The sequence below is a fragment of the Mobula birostris genome, chromosome 2 (assembly GCF_030028105.1).
Source record: "Mobula birostris isolate sMobBir1 chromosome 2, sMobBir1.hap1, whole genome shotgun sequence".
In the NCBI taxonomy this organism is placed as follows: Eukaryota; Metazoa; Chordata; class Chondrichthyes; order Myliobatiformes; family Myliobatidae; genus Mobula; species Mobula birostris.
Window position 1 is genome coordinate 27,777,152 of NC_092371.1, and position 21,792 is coordinate 27,798,943.

Sequence of the window (21,792 nt, forward strand, 5' to 3'; positions counted from 1 at the left end):
AGTTAAAGGTTCAGGTCAGAACTTCTTCATCAGAACATTCTGATGAAGGTCTTCATTCTGAAATGCTAACTCCAATTCTCTTTTAAAACACTGCCGGCACTTTCTTGTTGGAGGTGGTCAACACCTGAGAATTTTGTGGCAAGAATGATTCATGCTACTTAACCATCCAAGGAGACACAATGGACTGTGTATTGAGGTCAGAACCCTTAGTTCTGGAAGGGAGGATGTGAAGGACTACTTGGTCTTATGACCATAAGGCACAGGAGGAGAATTAGGCAATTCGGCCTGTCGAGTCTGCTCTGCCATTCGATATGGCTACTTTATTTTCTCTTTCAACCTCAATCTCTTGCCTTCTCCCCATAACCTTTGACGCCATGACAGATTAAGTACCTATCAGCATCCGCTTTAAATTTACTCAATGAGTTGGCCTCCACAGCCGTCTATGGCAATGAATTCCACAGATTCGTCGCCCTCTGGCTAAGGGGATGTCCTTCTATTCTGAGGCTGTGCCCCTCTGGTCCTAGACTCTCCCACTATAGGAAACATCCTCTCCACGCCCGTTCTCTCCAGGCCTTTCAATATATAATCGGTTTCAGTAAGATCCATGATTATTCTTCTAAATTCCAGCAAGTCTTATTGATTGTCCATTACAGCTGGAATTTTGTTGGATGTGAGGTGTAATACTGTGATGGAACAGTCTGAGAAAAGAGCGAGGGCAATGCAATCCTTTTCTGACCCCTAATTAAAGCAGGATTGGGTCTGTGTTGGACATATTGCTTGAAATTGTGGCTTGTACCCATATTTCATCATGTACTAGAAGTAAAATAGAGAACATTTTCTCCACAAACACCTGGTTGGTAAGCTCAAAATTTTTCATGAGACAAAGAAAAACATGATTCGTAGATGAGGCATCTTGATGTATTTTTCTTAGGGTAGTCACGCAGTAGCAATCCTGCCTAATTTCAGTGTTGATGTGCAGCCTCATACTGTCAGTCAGGTAACACCACTGAGAGGAGGCAGCTGATAGCTTTATCCAGAGACCCTGGTCCCAAGGACCCCCTGTGAAGTTACCGTAATCAGATTTGTCTCCTTTCTTGATCCTCCCAATCATCTAAGCTTCCTTTAGCATTGCCCTTCTCTTCCACAAGAAGGTTACAAGGCTGGGACTATACACCAGAAGTTCTTCTTTGTGACTTCTAGAATTTCAGCAAGCATCCATCTGCCCCAGGGCATTGTTCTCCAGTTGACATATAGTTTCTTCGGCCTCTTGGGGCCATACAAATAGAGTGTTGTGGAATAGAGGGTAGCTGCATCCCTGACAGAACTTCAGCTGGAGCGTTTTTTGATCTGATTGTAATAGCACAGGCTCTATATACTCAAAAGCACTCCTCTGTTCTTGGCTGTCATCAGGGTGTGTGTCCTTGGAGGTTTGGACTGTGGAAGCCTTGACAGTGCTGAGAAATCCACACGTCATGGCTATTGACTACTTGCTGACTGCCTGCACCCTCTCCGCCCACCAGCTGTTCTCTAGGTTACAGATTGTTCTGTTGGACCTCAGCCCTCATGTCTCTGAAGAGCTGTGCTGTTCTCCTTCAAGGCATGCTGGAGATTCCAATCCAGAAACGTCTTATGGTTAGTGAGCCCCTGGGCCTGCTGGACTCTCAAATCAATCCATGCTGGGGTGATCGTGGGTCGAGAAGGCAAGAGTGTCTTCTCTAACTCTGTTCATGGTGGACCTCAGGGCAGACCCAGCACTTTGGATTTCAAGGTTCCTGATGATTGGGAATACTACAAAGGGTAGTCTGAGGAAAGGCTTTTATTTTATTTCTGCCTAATTCTTGTGACTTTTGTCTGCTTTTCAGAATCAGATTCAGAGACAGATTTATTATCATCAACATATGTCGTGAAATTTGATGTCTTTGTGGCAGCAATACTGTGTAAGACATTAAAAATACTATAAGGTATGATAAGCAATAAAATAAATGAATTGTGCAAAAGAGGGATGATGAGATATTGCTCATGGGTTCACAGGCATTTCAAAAACCTGATGGCAGAGGGGAAGAAGCTGTTCCTAAAACACTGGGTGTGGGTGTTCAGAATCTTAAGGCTGATTTATACTTGTGCGTCAAATCGACACTATAGGTACGGCGTAGCCGCGAACCCTACGCAGTGCCTACGTGGATCCCTACGCCGTAGCCTGACGCGCACCTCTCCCAAAATGTAACTACGCGTCGCGACAACACAGACCGAACAACTGTGATTGGTCCTCTTGGTAGCATCGCATTTCCTCCTATGCTGCAATAGCTTCCCATTGGGCGACTGAAGGGCAGGGAAGGAACTCTGGCTGCAACGCTTTCCGTAGAGCTTTACAGACCTCCGAAATTATAGAGGACACATTTCGCTTTTACGATAAAAGACGCTCGCTTTAAACTTGTTTACCCCAAGAAAGACTATCATGACCATGAAGCCTTGCGCGGGCAGATGTGTGCGCATGCATGACGTGCGCGAATTGCAGAGCGATGCAGACACACCAAAGCACAAGTATAAATGCTCACAACGACGTTGCCCTCTTACGTAGGCTATGGCGTAAGTTGGTACACACGAGTATAAATCAGCCTTTATACCTCCTCCCTGATGGTAGGAATGAGTAGAAGGCATGTTCCAGATGCTGATGGTCCCTAATGATGGATGCCACCTTCCTGAGGAACTGCCTCTTGAAGATGCCCTCGATGGTTGGGAAGCTTGTGCCCATGATGGGGCTGGCTGAGTTTACAACCCTCGCCACCCTCTCTTCATCCTGTGCACTGGCGACTCCATACCAGGCAGTGATGCAACCAATCTGAATACTCCCAACCGTACATCTATCGAAACCTGCTGGAGTCTTTGGTGATATGCCAAACCTTCTCAAACTCCTAATGAAGTATAGCTGCTGCCAAGCTTTCTTCGTGGTTGTGTCAATTAGACATGACACCTGCTGCAGTAAATTAAGAAGCTTCTAGAACAATACGGAAGTGGCTATGCTACAGATACTGGAAAATTCAGTGAACGTACACACACGCACACACACTCTCAGTGGCCACTTTATTAAGTACACCAGTACACCTGCTTGTTACAGGAGATACCTAATAAAGTGGCCACTGAGTGAATCTAGGTGATTATATAAAATACAAGCAAGCATTTTTTTGAAGTACGCATTATGTGGACTCTTGACCTCACGGTCTACCTCATTGTGTCCTTGCACCTTACTCTTTGCCCTCTCTGCACTTTCTCTGTGACTATACACTTTATTCTGCATTGTTAGTGTTTGCCTGGCACTGCTGATGAATTGATCTGTATGAACAGTACGCAAGACAAGCTTTCCTCCGTATCTCCATACATCTGACAATACACCAACTCCGATTCCAACTTACAAGGCATTTATGTTTTGTCAGGTTCAGGACAAGAGATGGAGTACCCTGCCCTAGGGTAAATTGCCTCTTGCCAACAGTACCAGCTGCTCTTCACCTGTGCTGGGTACATTGCCACATGCATACCAACTCATACTTGCAAGGAACTAGGATTGCCTGAATTAACGCAGAGATCTTCCTGTATTCGAGTCACACTCTATATTCCAGGCTAAAACTTCAATGCAGTCCTGTGGGATTGATTGAATGGCAGAGGTGGCAGCTTCAAGTTAAGATATTAGGCAAAGGTTCAGCTGCACTCCCATGCAGAAGTATGAGATCCCATGACATTAATTCAAAGAGCAGGAAATTCTTCTCAATGCAATGGCCAATATTTGTTTTCAGCTCATATCACTTAAACATATTCTTTGATATTTCCTTATTGCTGTTTGGAGGATCTTGTTCTTTATGAAATTTCAGCAATACAATAGTTACTATACAGTAGGTACAGGAGATACAGAAGCCTGAAGGCAGACTCTTGGTGATTCAGGAACAGCTTCTTTTCCTCGGCCATATGATTCCTAAATTGACGTTGAACCCATGAACACTACTCACTTCTTTATTATGATTTATGTTTTTGCACTGCCTACCTACTGTAATTCATTTGTTTTTTTTCGATATTTATCATGTATTGCAATGTACTGCTCCCACTAAGTTAACAAATTTCATGATATATGCTGGTAATATTAAACCTGATTCTGATACAGGAACATATACACTTAATGGCCACATTAATCGGTACAGGAGGTATGTTCGTGGTCATCTGCTGCTATAGCTTATCCACTTCAAGGTTCAACATGTTGTGCATTCGGTGATGCTCTTCTGCACACCACTGTTGTAATATGCGGCTATTTGTGTTACTGTTGCCTTTCTGTTAGTTTGATCCAGTCTGGCCAGTCTCTTCTGGACTCTCTCATTAACAAGGCATTTGCACCCACAAAAGTGCTGCTCACTGGATGCTTTTTGTTTTACACACCATTATCTGTAAACTCTAGAGACTGTTGTGCTTGAAAATCCCAGGAGGTCAGCAGTTTCTGAGATACTCAAACCACCCCATCTGGCACCAACAGTCATTCCACGGTCAAAGTCACTTAGAGCATATTTTTCCCCCATTCTGATGCTTTGTCTGAAACACAGCTGAACCTCTTGACCACATCTGCATGCTTTTATGCATTGAGTTGCTGCCACATGATTAACTGATTAGATATTTGCATAAACAAGCAAGTATACAAATGTACCTAATAAAGTGGCCACTGAGCGTATTCATGGTAATATATTGTGATGATGTGAGTGCAAGCCTTTTGTTCATCAGAGGTGAAATGGTTTTCATTTACTCTGCCTTCCTCTGAAATCAGGTATCCAAATTTTTCCCAAGTCTATGGGCGATTAGTTCCCCTGAGTTTCATTCAGGGTATTTGAGAAACTAGCAGCATATCAAATATATGTAGTTTGGGCTTCCTTCCACATTATAAAGGTTGGCTGACAGGTTATGGCTACTGTAAATTACTGCTTAATGTATTAATCGTAAAAGAGAATCGAAAGGGCAATAAACTGCCATGTGTGGGGGAGAGTATGGACAATGCCACCACCCCCATTCCTGAATTACTCCAAACTGCGACCCTAATGTTATCTTCATACCCTGAACTAAGATTCAGGCCTATTTATAAACAAAGCTCTAACTAACCTGGACATCAACATCTGTACTCTAGACCAGCCCAGGCCCTAAGCCTGACTACCTAGATCATGACAGAGCTGGCCCAGGAAGTAGCAGATGGAGTTCAACCCAGGAAGCTGTGATGTAACTGACTTTGGAAGGTCGATTTTGAATGCACAATATAGGGATAATGGTAGGATTCTTCGCAGAATGGAGGAACAGAGGGATCTTCAGTCCACGTCCATTGATCCCTCAAAGTTGCCACGAGAGTTGGTAGTGTTGTTTAGAAGGTATATGGTGTGTCAGCCTTTATTAGATGGATGGTTGAGTTCAAGAGCCGTGAGCTAATGTTGCAGTTCTATAAAATCCTGGTTAGACCCGAGCACACTTGGAACATTTCATAGAACGCACTGTCAGATCTGGTGAGGTAGAGGCAAATACATTAGGAACAGTTAAAACATGAATGACGAAGAAAGTGGAGGGAAGGATTAGATTGCTCTTAGAGGCATATACTGTGCTATATTCTATATTCTATGTGCTATGTTTTAGGGCAAGTAACGTTAACACTAACTTTAATCAGAATCAAAATTAGGCTTATTACCATTGATATCTATCAAGAAAGTTGTTACTCTGTGGCTGCAGTAGAGTGCAAGACACAATAAATTACTACGAGTTACAATAAAGAAGGTAAAATAAGTAAATGGTGGAAAAGAGTAATAGTGAGGTAGTGCCCATGGGTTAATGGACTATTCAGAAATCTGATGGTGGAGGGGAAAGTGTTGAGTGTGCACCTTTGGATTTCTGTACCTCCTCCCTGGTGGTGGTAATGAGAAGGTGGCATGTCCTGGGTGGTGAGGGTCCTTAATGATGGATGCTGCCTTCTTGAGGCATCACCTTTTAAAGATAACCTCAGTGGTGAGGAGAATTGTGTCCATGATGGAGCTGGCTGAATGTACAACCCTCTGCAGCCTCGTTTGATCCTGCGCATTGGAGCCTGCATACCAGGCAGTGATGAAGCCAGTTAGAATGCTCTCCACTAACCATCTGTAAAGATTTGCTAGAGTCGTTGCTGACATACCAAATCTCCTCAAACTTCTAATGAAGTACAGCCACTGGCATGCCTTCTTCATGAATGCATCAATGGGTTCAGCCCAGGTTTGAACCTCTGAGATGTTGATACCTAGGAACCTAAAGGTGCTGACCGCCGCCCCCCCCCCAGTGAAAACTGACCTGCATCCTCCTGACTTCCCCAAGCTCCAACCATAACTAGAACCACAATTCACCCTAAGCACACAGTCTCTACCTATTCCTGTCCCTCACACATCTCCTGGCCTAGAATACAGTCTAGAATCAAACCTGGACCCCGAACTTTAATTCAGTTCTGCAAAAGGCAAAAGCAGTGAATCCAAAAACACAAAACACTTGGCAAAGTCATGGCCTTGTTTGTATAGATGACTATCCCCTTCTTCCCCAGCAAGTTGAGGTGATTCACTGTTCATTAATGGAGTCATAATTTCTCAACCATGATACTAAGATCCCTCTCACTACATGGATTACTGGTTAATAGTGGTACTGAGCCACAATACTTCATCTCCTGACCTGTTCTAACCTGCCTGACCCTGATGTGCTTGGACGTGTTACGGCTGGCCTCTGTGCCACAACTCACTAATTGAAGGGATGATGCAGTCAAGGCTCCAACATCTCGCTCCTTCCCAGTAATAACCACATGACATGTCCCACATGCGGGCAGAAGCAGGATGGATACAGTTCTACACCCCATTGAAGGGCTATTTGAACCATTTGGGTGCCCACTGCAAAAATAGCTCAAGGAGGAATAAAGCCTCTCTCTGGATGTGGTTAATAGCTTCAAATTTAAAATGAAGAAATTTAAAGATACCTGCCACCAAAGTTTTTTAAAAAGAAAGAAAATTTTTGGTTTATATTCTCTCTTTAAACAGATTATCACTCATTCATCTTTTGCACAATCTTGCTGTGAACTAAATGCCTGACATGTTAGTTTGCGATAAATAATAGTAACTACCTTTTTATTTGTTGTACAGGAAAAATTTGGTATGCTTCTGAAAGCTATCTCTCTCTGTCTCTCCCTGTTTCACTGTATCTTCCTCTCTTGCCACCAACAACAACCCCCAAACACCCTGCTCACATCCACCGATGACTCCAACCACCGTTCTCCTCCTTAAACACATTCTCAGAAAGGAAGCTTTATCAAATAAGAGGGAAAATGCAGATAAAATAAAGGGAATTAAATCTTCCCCCGAACAACTGGAAGATTGAAATAATTTCAGACAGTAAAAAGAAAAGGCATGGAGACATCCCGATCCTGCGTCAGCCCTCACCTCTTCACCAAAAAGTGGTTAAATTCAAAAGCCCATCCCTCTTGCTTAATTACAGACGCCCTTAAGACATTCAGATAATTTTCTGTTGCTACTTTTGAACTTAGACTAGAGGGTGCTCCTCCCACACAAGCAGCCTCCTGCTGGCTCCGTCTGCACTAGACAACTGCACTGATTTACATGCAGAAGGATTGTAGCTCCTGTAGGTGAAGTAACTCACGAGCTTCTCTCGCTGAACTGTGGGAGCCAGTTCACACAGCATGGGTCTTGAACTACAACCTCACTCGGATAGCTTTGCTTAGTTCCTAGGCAGCTTCGCCTGAGCTGTAAAGAGCTAAAGGGGAGAGAGAGAGACAGACAGACAGACAGAGAGACAGAGAAAGACGTGACCATGTTTGTGTAGAGGATTAACGTAGCTGTCCAACCTGATTAAGAATGAACTTCCTGCTGTTAATTAAAAGAGCTGTAGTGGGGCTTCTGTGGAACTGCTTTGTGCTGCATTTGGTTCTGGGCAACCTGACCACAGACAACGTCATCCATTCCAGCTTTATCCATGGGCGCCTAAAGAGTCAGGAGAGACGGGAGATGCAAAGAGAAATCCTCTCGATCCTGGGTCTGCCTCATCGCCCCCGACCCCACTTGCACGGCAAGCACAACTCTGCCCCCATGTTCATGCTGGATCTCTACAATTCCATGCTAACGGAGGATGCGAGGGGCTTCTCGTACCCTTACCGGGCCATCTTCACCACCCAGGGACCCCCGTTGGCCAGCCTGCAAGACAGCTCTTTCCTCAGTGATGCTGACATGGTCATGAGCTTTGTCAACCTGGGTAAGTTGAAACTTCTTTCGCTTCAGCTGTGAAGATGATCTAATGCTTCAGTTCTGGATTTTTATGCACGAACCTCCCCATATGGCACACCTTGCTTTAGGCGATTAATAATATTCACGATAAAGCTTAGCATTTTGCGTGAGAATCTCGTAGCAGTTAGAATCAAATGATTGGCAGAAAGCTCTACAGCAAAACATTGTTTGGTTTATTTAAGTCTGGTTAACTTTTTGCACTCCCTTTCTCTTTCGATTGTTAAAGAAGATTAACTGTGGACATTACGTAAGGTCAATCCAACTGGTAGCTCCCAAGCCAGTCACTGGCTTCACCGTCAGGCCATTCTGGGATTATCAGCTTCCACCCCCGCCCCCAACTTTCCTATTCTATCTCCCTGAAGTTACCTCACCAGTGACAATTTTTCCTTTGAAAAGCTATAATCCTTTTTTCCCCCATAAAATGCAACGTTCTCTGGAAACCAGAACAATGGAAGCAGGTGAGAAGGGGGCTACAGAAACAGGCCAGCCTATGCAGAGAGCTGCTACTAGGAATGACAATCACACGTTGCATCCTTAGGGTGACCAACTGAAGTGAGGTGAATGCTTGGCTCAGTGAATGCAGGCAACTGCCGCTTCAATGAAAACGTGATCTGGATTGGGACATGAGAAAAGAAAAGAAATATTGGACTACAGGCAATGGACAGAGTGTGACCAGCATGATATTTATTCTATGTAATTGCCACGCACAGGCATGATGAGTTGAATGGTTTCTTTCTGACCTGTAATTGTTTCATCCATTTGCAGCCTTTAAACTAAACAGATAGGAATTCAGGGTAATGACAATGGTAAAACTGCAGTTGTTTTATTTCTATTGGTGAGGTTTTACAGCTGATGCTACAGTTTAAGAGTTAAAATCTCAGGTCCCCGATAAAATAATTTGCTGAGAGGCAGGGAAAGTGCGCTGGTGAAGTGAGCACACTGCAGCTGTCTCCCCATTGCTCCATTTTGTGGAGCTGCGATGTGTAACCCTCAATCAATGCATTCATCCCAGTCACAGTAGGCAGGTGTTACTACTTCTGCTAACCTTTACAAACTGGCTAGAATATTCTTTTACTCTCCTGCTTTGGTCCTCTCATTGCTCTGCTCTCCTAGGACAAGTTCTAGAGCCAAACAAAACCTCTCCAGATTTCTTCTCATTTAAGCTATTGTTGAACAGTGTCAACAGGTTGCTTGACCGTACTTAAATGCTAACCCAGGGTCTTACCCTTCATTCAAACTACGTCCAGCGTGCTGTGTAGTGGTTATCTGGTGCTTTGTGTTTTCTGAACCCCATGCAGAAATAAACAGTTGTTACACCTCTAAATCATTCCCTGGCCGTGACTAAGTTGATCAAACCCAGACTCAATAGTGTGTTGAATGTTCGAGAAGGGGTGCACTCTGCTTCTTAATGTAATGCGACTAACATGTTCATGAGCATTCATAATGCAGTAGATTTAACTTTTTTACACAATTGATGGAGGGAAGTCTTGCCTCAGTTTGCTCTCTGTGCACTCCATTATGAGTCCTGTATTCCACATCATTCCACAGTACAGTGATGTGAACTACTTACCTTCTGCCCCAATATTTTACCTATCTACGATTCGAACCTCCAATGTACAATCTTACTCACTTCTCAAGGTAAATAAAGATTGGCAGGTGACTGACTGTAGACAATTGAAAATGTGCATGTATTGGTTTACTATTGTCATACGTACCATGTACTAAGCTACTGTGAAAAGCTGCATCTTGCGTTCTGTTTATTCAAGTCAGATCATTAGATTGAGGGAGAGCAATATAAAACAAGAACAATGTGTAACAGCCACAGAAAAAGTACAGTGCAGGTAAACAATAAAGTGCAAGATGACAACCAGGTGAGGTTAAGGTTCTATCTGATCATACAAGAGGTCTGTTCAGAAGTCTGATAACAGCGGGATAGAAGCTGTTCTTGAGCAGGTTTAGACCTGCCAAAGGGTCTCGGACCGAAACATCCACTGTACTTTTTTTCCATCGATGCTGCCTGGCCTGCTGAGTTCCTCCAGCATTTTGTGTGATGTGCTTTCAGGTTCTAGTATCTTCACTGAGACAGCGAGAAGTACGGACAGTGTCCATGGAGGGGAGGCTGGTTTCCGTGATGTGCTGAGCTGTGCCCACAACCCTCTGCAGTTTCTTGCGGTCATGGGCAGAGCAGTTGCCACAGACAGGGGTATTGCATTCAGATAGAATGCTTTCTACAGTGCATCGATAAAGAATGGTAAAGGTCAATGGGGACGTCAAATTTCTAGCCTCCAGAGGAAGCAGAGGTGCAGGTGAGCTCCTTTGACTGTGACATCAATGTGTTTGGGCCAGCAAAGGCTGGTGGTGTTCACTGTTAGAAACTTGAAGTTCTCAGCCCTCTCAACCTCAACACCATTGGTGTAAGTGGGAGCATATCCACTGCCCTACTTCCTGAAGTTATTGACAAACTTATGTTTAAACACCTTTGAATGACAACCTGCTACTCGCTGTGGAGCAGTGCTTGCAGAGCACACGGAGGAACAGAGGATCAGCATCTGGGGGAAAATATTCTGGGCGGGAGGAGAGAGAGCAGCGCGCCGCGCGTGCGCAGCCCTCCGGTGAAAAATGATATCGTATCCATTAAATAGGGGCCGTGGACAATTCTGATTTAATGGAGACAGACGTGAAAGCACAGAAGAACATCTGGAGAAATTTCTGAAACGCTAGTTCGCTGCTGTTGTTACTGCACAGTCAGGAATCTTCCGGAGAGAAGGCCTCAAAATCCCCGGCTTTGCCTGCTGTTGGAAACCGAGATTAAGGCCGAATCGTTCGGACAGAGATGGCGCTCAGTACTCGGTGTCAGAGAGCTGATCGGAGGCTTGAAGTTTTCGGATGACTCAGAGTCGGACTGTGGTCGGGCATGGCAGGGAGAGTTTTTCTAACTTCTCCCATCTGCGTGAGATGTGGAACATTTGAGAGACTTTGAACTTTTTACCGTGCTCATGGACTTCTTCACCAAGCTGTGGCATTGTTGCACTATTGCAACTATATGTTATAATTATGTGGTTTTGTTAGTTTTTTCAGTCTTGGTCTGTCCTGTGTTTTGTGATATCACACCCGAGGAAATATTGTATCATTTCTTAATGCATGCATTACTAAATGACAGTAAAAGAGGACTGCGTGTCTTCATAATCTAAAATATTGGGTGGCAATCAAAGAGTATTCCTTGCCCATGTTTGGCCTGATAACTTTTGACCTAGTGTGGTCTGGAGCCAAACAGGGCAAAGGTTGGCTATGCTGGATCAAGTCTGGATAAAACTTGCCAGAAGATCCTTCAACTCAGCTGTCATAACATTGCTGGAAACTGAACACTTAGGTGAATGGGGCTCAGAGAGAGGTTTGAAGCGGAGCAACACAAATGGTAGACAAACATCATCCCTCGGCTGTCTGCTTAGACTGGAAGTACCTACCTTGACCTAGGTGTGAATCCAGACCTGCATCAAAATGGTTGACTGTCCTCTGAAAAGGCCGGATGACCCTCAGTTAATGATGTCATTATCATTCCGTTAAAAACAAAAAGGATAAAATTAAATAGGCCACATGGTCTCCACCTTGGCATTGAATTTAAACATCACAGGATTTGTTTTTAGCCAATTCAAACATGCAAAGTCCTCATCGTGTAGATCTGGGAACTGGTATCTAAATTGTGGCAGCAGCCCTGCCAATGGTGATACTCAGGGTGATACCTTGGATGCCATGTATCCGAATCCCTGGGCACCATTGACAGGTTACGGCAAACTGCTATTCAGTAGAAGGGTGTAGTCTGGGAATCCTCAGCATTGGCTCCAGAGCCCAATAAATCAGTTTCAGATTTATTGATCACATGTACATCAAAACACACAGTGAAGTGCACAGTGTGCATTAACAGCCAGCACACCCAAGAATCTGCTGGGGGCAGCCCACAAGTGTCACCACACATTCCCTTGCCAACATAGCATGCTCGCCACGCTCCACGAAACAACACAAGCAGCAACAACAAAAGAAAACAAGACAACAGCAGCAAAACAAGCCCCTTTCCCAGCCCCACCACAACCCACTCACTCACACAAGCACCTCTAACTCCTGCACAATGAGCATATCTTTCCATTTCCTTCATATTAGATTATGAGGACACTCAGTCCTCATTTACTATCATTTAGAAATGCATGCATTAAAAAGTGATACAATGTTCCTCCAGTATGATATCACGAAAACACAGGACAAACCAAGACTAAAACTGACAAAAACCACATAATTATAACATATAGGTACAACAGTGCAAAGCAATCCCGTAATTTGATAAGAGCAGACCATGGGCACGGTAAAAAAAAGTCTCAAAGTCCCGATAGCCCCAACATCTCACGCAGACGGTAGAAGGGAGAAACTCTCCCTGCCATGAGCCTCCAGCACTGGAAACTTGCCGATGCAGCATCCTGGAAGCACCCGACCACAGTCCGACTCTGAGTTTGTCCGAAAACTTCGAGCCTCTGACCAGCCCTCTGACAGCGAGCACCGAGCACCATCTCTGCCGAGCGGTTCAACCCCACCCCAGCCACTGAGCAACAAGCAAAGCCGAGGACTCGGGGCCTTCCCCTCTGGAGATTTTGGATCACACAGTAGCAGCGGCAGCGAAACAGGCATTTCGGAAGTTTCACCTGATGTTCCTCCATGCTCTCACGTCTGCCTCCATCAAATCAGGATTGTGCACGGCATCCTACTTGACAGATAACAGATATCATCACTGGAGTGGCCGCGCACGTTGCTTCGTATACTTATCCAAGAACCTCTTGAGTGTCTCTATCAGACTTGCCTCCACCACAACCCCTGGCAGCACATTCCGGGCACTCACCATACTCTGAGTAAAATATTTGCCCCAAATGCTCCCCTTGCCTCTCTCACCTTCAATGCATGCCTTCTGGTCAAACGTGGTCAAGGAAGCTTCTTGATACCACCCAAAATTGTCCCTCAAATGATGAATTTGTGCTCCTCCATATTGAAAAACACTTTGAGATTTGGAGCAAAGAAGTGTGAGAGGCAATTGGGTAGAGGTGAATAAGATTATAAGAGGTATAGATAGAGTGACAAACAGCACCTGTTTCCCAGCATGGCAATGGCTAATACCGGAGGAAATCCTTTTATGGTGAGTTGAGGAAAGTTTAGGGAAGATGTCAGAGGTAGGTTTTTTTTTCCCACACGGAGAGTGGTAAGTTCCTGGAATGCGTTAGAATGTAAGTGATGTAATGGTATGGTGGTAGAGGTAGATACATTAGGAACATTTAAGAAACTTCAAGACAGGCTCATGGATGGAAGAAAAAAATGGAAGTTATGGGCTGTGTAAAAAGGAGGGTTTAAATTGATCATGGAGTTGGTTTATGTGGGTTGCCTAACATCATGGCCAAAGGGCCAGTACTATGCTGTACTGTTCTATGTTCTATGAAAATAGAAACAGGACAGAAAGTGCCCTGGGTTGACATTTTCAATTTCCATCACTAAGACAGAACAGTAGCTCCACCACTGATAGAGATGGTCATGTCTAGTAGGATATCGATCAGAATCAGGTTTCATCAGCATGTGTTGTGAAATTTGTTAACTTAGCAGCAGCAGGACAATGCAGTACATGATAATATAGGGGAAAAAAATAAAGCAGTTATAGTAAATATTAAATTGTTAAATTAAAAATAGTACAAGAACAAAAATAATTATTTAATAAAAGTGAGGTAGTGTTCGTGGATTCAATGTCTATTTAGGGATTGGATGGCAGGGGGAAGGAAGCTGTTCCTGAATTGCTGAGTGTGTGCCTTCAGGCTCCTGTACCTCCTTCCTGATGAGACAATAAGAAGAGGGCATGTTCTGGGTGCTGGAGGTCCTTAATAATGGATGCTGCCTTTCTGAGGCACCATTCCTTGAAGATGTCTTGGATACTAAGGAGGCTGGTACCCAAGAGGGAGCTGAGTAATTTTACAACATTCTGTAGCTTCTCTCAATCCTGTTCAGTGGCAGCCCCCCTCCTCCACTCACTCATACCAGACAGTGATGCAGCCTGTCAAAGTGTTCTCCACGGTTCATCTGTTGAAGTTTGAGTATTTTAGGTGACAAACCAAATCTAATCAAACACTTAATGAAATATAGCTGCTGTCTTGCCTTCTTTATGGCTGCATTGATTGTTGGGGCCAGGTCAGATCCTCAGAGAACTTAACACCCTGGAATTTAAAATTCTCACTTTCCACACTTCTGATCCTTCTATGAGGATATCGTACTAGATCTGCAATATCATTCCAGTCCCTAAGAAACCCACTATCAAGGGACTAAATGACTACAGCCCTGTTGCCTTGACATCTGTGGTCATGAAGTCCTTTGAGAGACTAGTGTTGTCTCACCTGAAGGACATCACAGGCCCCCTGATGGATCCCCTGCAATCTGCTTATCGGGCAAATAGGGCAGTGGATGATGCAGTCCACATGGGACTGCATTACATACTACAACACCTCGACAACCCAGGAACGTCTGTGAGGGTCCTGTTTGTTGACTTCAGCTTGGCATTCAACACCATCGTCCCAGAAATCCTCCACTCCAAACTCACCTAGCTCACTGTCTCCCCCGTCATCTGTCAGTGGATCACAAGCTTCCTGGCTGACAGGGTGCAGCAAGTGAGGCTGGGGAGCATCATTTCTAGCACCCAGTCAATCAGTACCGGAGCCCCTCAGGAATGTGTGCTCTCCCCACTGCTCTTCTCCCTTTACACTAATGACTGCACCTCACAGGATCCATCTGTTAAACTCCTGGAGTTTGCAGGCGACACAACTGTCATTGGCCTTATCCAAGACAGTGATGAGTCTGCATACAGACGGATGGTGGAACGGCTGGACCTCTGGTGTGGTCAGAACAATGTGGAGCTAAATACGCTCAAGACTGTGGAGATGACGATGGACTTCAGGAGGAGCCCCCCAATACTCCCCCCACTCACTATACTCAACAGTATTGTGTCTGCTGTGGAGACCTTCAGGTTTCTGGGTGTCACAATCTCCCAGGACCTGAAGTGGGCACCCAACGCGGACACTCTTATCAAAAAGGCTCAGCAGAGGTCGTATTTCCTACGTCAACTCAGGAAGTACAACCTGCCTCAGAAGCTGCTGATTCAATTCTATTCAGGAATAATCCAGTCTGTTCTCTGTTCGTCCATCACTGTCTGGTTTGGATCAGCTACCAAACAAGACAAGAACAGACTCCAAAGAATGGTCAGGGCTGTGGAGAGGATTATTGGTGTGAAGCTGCCCTTGATCCAGGACTTATATGCATCTAGAGTCAGGAAGCGAGCAAGCAGCATCATTGTAGACCCATCACACCCTGGACACCACCTGTTCCAACCCCTCCCTTCTGGTAGGCTCTTTAGATCACTGTATGCCAGGACAAATAGGTACAAGAACAGTTTCTTTCCGTATGCCATCAGTCTTATCAACACTTGAAATTTAGTCTATTATAAACCAAGTCCACCTGTACATACACAGGTGTACCTCATTGTATATAGTTCACGATTATTTGCACTATTGTTTTGTTTGCTTTTTGATTCTGTACAGCGAGAGCTCAGGGAAACCGGCATCAAATTCCCTGTATGTGTCCACATACTTGGAGATAATAAAGGATTCTGATTCTGAATAGATGGTGAGCCAATCAACACATGGGATAAACCTTCTTTATCTCACCCTCAAGTTAAAGTATCTACACGAGTTGATAGAGTAGTTAAGGAGGCACACAGTGGGCTTACATTGAAATCAAGCTTCAGGAAATGAAATTGCAGCTTTAAAAAACTCTAGTCAAGCCACATCTGGACTAATGCATTCAGTGTTGGTCGTCCCATTATAGGAAGAACGTGGAGACATTGGAGTTGGTTCACCAGAGTGCCACCTAGATTAGAGGGCATGTGCTGTAAGAGGAGGTACAACCAACTTACATTGTCTCCTCTGGAGCAGCAGCGGCTGAGGGGAGATCTGAGAGAAGTTTATAAGATTATACAATGCGTAGGTAGGGTAGACAGCTAGTATCTCTTTCCCACGGTTAAAGTGTCCATTACCAGAGGGCATGCATGCAAGGTAAGAGGGGTAGGAAGATGTACGGGGGAAATTTTTCACAGAGCATGGTGAATGAATGTAATGTGCGGCCGGGTGTGATGGTGGACGCAAATACAATGGAGTCCCTTAGATAAGCACATGAATGTGCTGGAAATGGAAAGATATGGGTATTGTGTAGGCAGAGGGAATAACTGAGTTGGGTATTTGATTACTTGGGCACAACGTTGTGGGCCGCTGGGCCTGTTCCTGCACTGTATTCTTCTATGTTCTATCTATACCACAGAAGCACCAGGCAATGCTCACATCCAACAGTAAAGAACTTAACCAGCTGCCCTTAATAGTCGATGGCATTGCCACTAGCCCCCCATCATTAATGGGATCAGAGACTCAACAGGTTACAAAAGTATCTACAAGAGTCACATAGTAAACTTCAACAAGTGCTTCATCTCCAGACTCCCCAAGCCCTCGCCAATAGCAACAAGGCAAACGTGCCGATCGTAGTGGAATATTCTTCGTTTGCTTCGATGAACGCAACACCAACAACTCTCAAGAAGCCTGACAACACATTTCTATTTCTAAGCGCCATTTCTAAGAAGGCACAGTAGCATCTCTACCTTCTTAGAAGTTTGCTCAGATTCGGCATGCCATTGAAAACTTTGACAAACTTTTATAGATGCACAGTGGAGAGTATTCTGACTGGTAGTTTGCATCACAGCCTGGCATGGAAGTACCTATGCCCCGATTCAGAAAAGCCTCCAAAAAGCAATGGATACAGCCCAGTCCGTCACAGGAAACACCCTCCCCACCACTCAGCACATCTACCAGGAGTGCTGCCACAAGAAAGCAACATCCATCATCAATGTTCTCTTCTGATCTGAAGGAGGAACAGGAGCCACTAGGTTCAGGAACAGTTACTACCCTTCAACCATTTGAACCAGTGTGGAGAACTTCACTCACTCAACACTGAACTGTTTCCACATCCATTTTCAAGGACTCAGCAACTCATGTTCTCAGTATTATCTATTTATTGATTTATTTATTATTATTATACTTATTTTTTCTACTTTGTATTTGCACCGTCTGAGTTCTTTTGCATGTTGGCCTTTGTGTGTAGATTTTCATTGATTCTATTGTTCTACTGTGAATGTCTGTAAGAAAATGAATCTCAGGGCAGTATATGATTAAATATATGTACTTTGATAGTAAATTTACTTTGAGCTTGAACTTTGAAGACCCAGGGCAAAGCAGTCATGTGCATTGATCCTCCACACCGTATTCAGTGGATACACTGCGTACCATCTGCAGATAGCACTATAGTCAATCACCCAGCAGCTGGAATTGCAATAGGCTTATTATGGTCACTTGTGTTGCGTTAGAGTGACAAGCTTGTCTTGCACACAGATCAGATCATTACACAGTGCATTGAGGCAGAACAAAGTAAGCAATAAAAATGCAGAATAAAGTGTAACAGCTATAGAGAAAGTGCAGTGTGGGTAAACAATAAGCTGTAAACTCATGAAGAAGTAGATTGTGAGGTCAACAGTCCATCTTGTCATACAAGGGAACCATTTAATAATAAGAGCTTATGTAAAAAAATAGAAGCTTTGAACCTGGTGGGACATGAATTCAGGCTTTTGTATCTTCTGTATGATGGGAGGAGGCAGGAGACAGAATTTCTGGGGTGCATGGCAGCAGAGAGAGTAAACAGAGGGGAGGCTGGTTACTATGATGCGCTGTGCTGTGTCCTCAACTCGCTGCAGTTTCTTGCAATCACCTGCAGAGCTGCTCCCATACCAAGCCCTGATGCCACTGGATAGGATGCTTTCTATGATGCATTGATAAGAATTAGTAAGGGTCTACAGGGACATGCCAAATTTCTTCAGACACCTCAAGAAGTTTCTTGACTGTGGTGTCAATGTGGTGATTGTTGCTAGGAGTGAAGCTGTCAGCCCTGTCGACCTCAACACCGTTTAGCCCCCAGACCTACTACACTGACTACCAAGAAGGACAAAGGCAGCAGACCATCACTTGCAGATTACTCCCTACATCAGGCATCATTATGTAAATATTAAATCATCCCTTCATTGTCAGGCCTAAATTCTGGGAATCCCTACCCAACAGTATTTTGTGAGTGCCTCTGTGAGAAAGATCACATCGATTCAAGTAGGAGGCACACTGCCATCTTCTCCATGGCAACTAGGACCAGGCAACAAATTCTGATGAATGTCTGTAGTTTGTAGAGTGATCATTGTCTTTTATTCAGGGCTTGATTTGTGCCTCTGGCTCAGGGATTAAACAGTAAGGGTCAGAAAGTGATCTAATTCTCGTCTCAGGGAGTGGTCAACATCAGTAGTTCAGGGGCTTTGTTTGCATTCTTGAGTAATAAACCATGTCCATGGCTTCATAGAATGATCCCTGTCTGTCAAAGGAAGTGTCCCAGGTCTGTGAGTCCTATATCTATATCTGTATTACTCAGGACTGACCTAGTCCTAAGCACCTGTAGCCTTGAGGTATGACTAAGGAAGCGATTGAGGTCTCACAGCAAGTTGTCACAAGCAACAATGTGATTTTGATGAAAATCAAATGAGCAATAAACTCTGGCCTGGAACTACAGTGAGCACTGCCTTTTCCTCTGAGCAGTTCTAATGGATGATTTACATTCACATAAAAGAGCAAATGGGCTTCTGGTTAAACATCTAGTTCAAAAAGCATCAGTGCAGCGCACCCTAATAATGCACTGGAATGTCAGCCCAGTGTCACCTGGAGTCATAGAGCATTACAGCACAGAAACAGACGCTCTGGTCCATCTAGATGGTGCTGGCTTGGTCTTCTGCCTATCCCATCTACCTGCACCTGGATCATCACCGCCCCCCCCCATACCTCTCTCATCCATGTACCTACCCAAGCTTGTGTTAAATGTTACATTTAAACTCGCATCTACCAATTCGGCTTTTGTTCTTTATCTCAGTTACTTACTCCATGAGGTACACATTTTAATCAGTTCCCTATGTTAATATGTTTCCGCTGAATTCATCTTTTGTCCTTGATGACTATCTTAGAATCAAAGCCTGCTTTGGGCTCATCACAACTGATTTTTTTTCCATATGAACCCCATAAAAAAACTTCTATAATGTTAAAGACCTTCTACCGGCTGATCCTCTCATTTTTCTCTAGAGAAGGCTACATCCAAATATGGCAACTCACCAAGTAAGACTGTCCTATTGTGATATTACCATCCTGTTCCACTCTGAAATAACCAAATGCATGTTCCATCAAACCAGCCAGTTCCACTCTGAAATAACAAATAAAATTACCACATCAAAGCAGCCTGACCCAATGAGATAAAACCAAGAACTTCATTTACCAAACCAGCCTGCCTAACATTCACAAAACTTATAACCCTATCATACCAACCTGGCCTGATTGCTATAACCAAATATATTAACTGAATCTAGTCAGTTTACCCCACTGTGGTTTAACTAAAGGTGCCATGCCACCAAGCTAATCTTAAAGCTAAATACTATGATCCCTCGAAGTAATGCAGTTTACCTCTGACTATCTGGAATTGGATTCAATAGAATCATGACTAGACCACTTTACTGATAGTACATGGCTCAGAAACCCTGATCAATAGTCAGTGGGCAGAGCTCATTTAGCTAAGTGGCAACAAATAAAGAATTTACAAGCATGAATCTGCAAGCATCTTTATGTTGAATCCCTCATACCTTGTGATGCATCTGGACCATTTTAATTATAGTAGAAATCAGGAGATAGACTGAATCTATGTCATACCTTTTACAAGCTCAGCATATATAAATGCAATGAAAAATCGATAAATGTAATCTCTTTCAGCATCACATCACAGTTAAGCTATTGAATGAATGTCTTCCATTTCAATATACTTATGTTTCAATAAAAAAAACCTCATCCAGCAATGCTTACAAATTGCCAGGTTAAATTGGGATTAACAATGGTTCCTCGTGGATGCAGCAGTGTGAAATAAATGGGGAAAGAAAAACATTATAGCAGATTCCCTCCATTGCTCTCAAATACCTTGCAATAAGGTATATTGTCTGAAACCTCCATCTTGGGGCTTTTTAAACCATCAGTTCCCATTTGGGCGCATGAATAAATAGGTTATTTTGTCTTGCACCATGTGCATCTATAATTCAAGCTCAAAGATATTTGGTATCATGTAATCTGGTGAAGACCTTATATGTGAAATCCCAACTACCGCATCCTGTACTCTATCTTAACACTCGCTTGTAATGAGAAAACAGCAAATATAAGAGACAATCGGTGGAAGCGCTGAAGAAAATGGAATCTGAAAGGAGAGGGCAGTGGATCATGGGGGAAAGGGAAGAAGGAGGGGGTTAAAAGAAGTTAAAGAAATCGATATTCATGCCATCAGGTTGGTGACTACCCAGACAGAATATGAGGTGCTGCACTTCAACCTGTGAGTGGTCTCATCGTGACAGTAGACGAAGCCATGAACTGACATGGCAGAATGGGAATGGGAAGTGGAATTAAAATGGGTGGCCACCAGAAAGACTGCCTTTTGTGGTGGATGGAGCGAAGGTGCTCGAAGAAGCAGTTCACCAATCTACATTGGGTCTCACCTGGGTAGAGGAGACTGTACTGGGAGCACTGGCTAGAGTAGAAAACCCCAACAGACTCATAGATGGCGTGTTGCTTCACCTGGAAGGACTGTTTTGGAGTCCTGAATGGTGGTGAGGGAGGAGGTGTAGAGACAGGTGTAGCAGCCTGAAACTTCAACTGTGCATTCCTCTCCATAGATGCTGCCTGACCTGCTGTGTTCCTCCAGCATTTTATGCTCATTGCTCTGCAGTATATTTCCAGCATCTGTCGTATCTCTTGTGTAAATGTAAGAGAGACCAGGAGATTCTCAGAAGGTAGCTTCACCGTGTATGAAAAGTTAATAACACAGCTGAGATTCATTTAGTATCAATCATTTTGATTCTCAGCATAGGAAACTGAACTTGAACACAGGTTAGGTTTTCTGACCTGATCAAGCTTTAGAAGCAACCACCCCTCCCCCCCCAATCATCACCTGGTCCTATCATTCATAATAAAGGACCAAAGCAACAAGTTAATCAATTAATCTTTCAGCTCTGTTGTGGATAGTGTAGAAGGTTGCTATAGGTTACAACAAGGCATTGACAGAATGCAGAGCTGGGCTGAGAAGTGGCAGATAGAGTTCAACCTGGAAAAGTGTGAAGTGATTCACTTTGGAAAGTTGAATTTGAATGCAGAGTACAGGGTGAATGGCAGGATTCTTAGCAGTGTGGAAGAACTGAGAGATCTTGGGGTCCACATCCATAGATATGTCAAAGTTGCCATGCAAGTTGATAGAGTTGTTA

At 43.9% G+C, this 21,792-nt stretch overlaps 1 protein-coding gene across 1 annotated transcript in view; it reads left to right on the forward strand.

The window, feature by feature from the left end:
- Positions 1–7,603: 7,603 nt before the first annotated feature.
- bmp7b (bone morphogenetic protein 7b) overlaps positions 7,604–21,792 on the forward strand; it is a 148,891-nt gene continuing 134,702 nt past the window's right edge. The window contains exon 1 of the mRNA XM_072239080.1: positions 7,604–8,280. Within this exon, the coding sequence (XP_072095181.1) occupies positions 7,887–8,280 (394 nt within the window). The 5' untranslated portion in view covers positions 7,604–7,886. The remainder of the gene's footprint in view (positions 8,281–21,792) is intronic.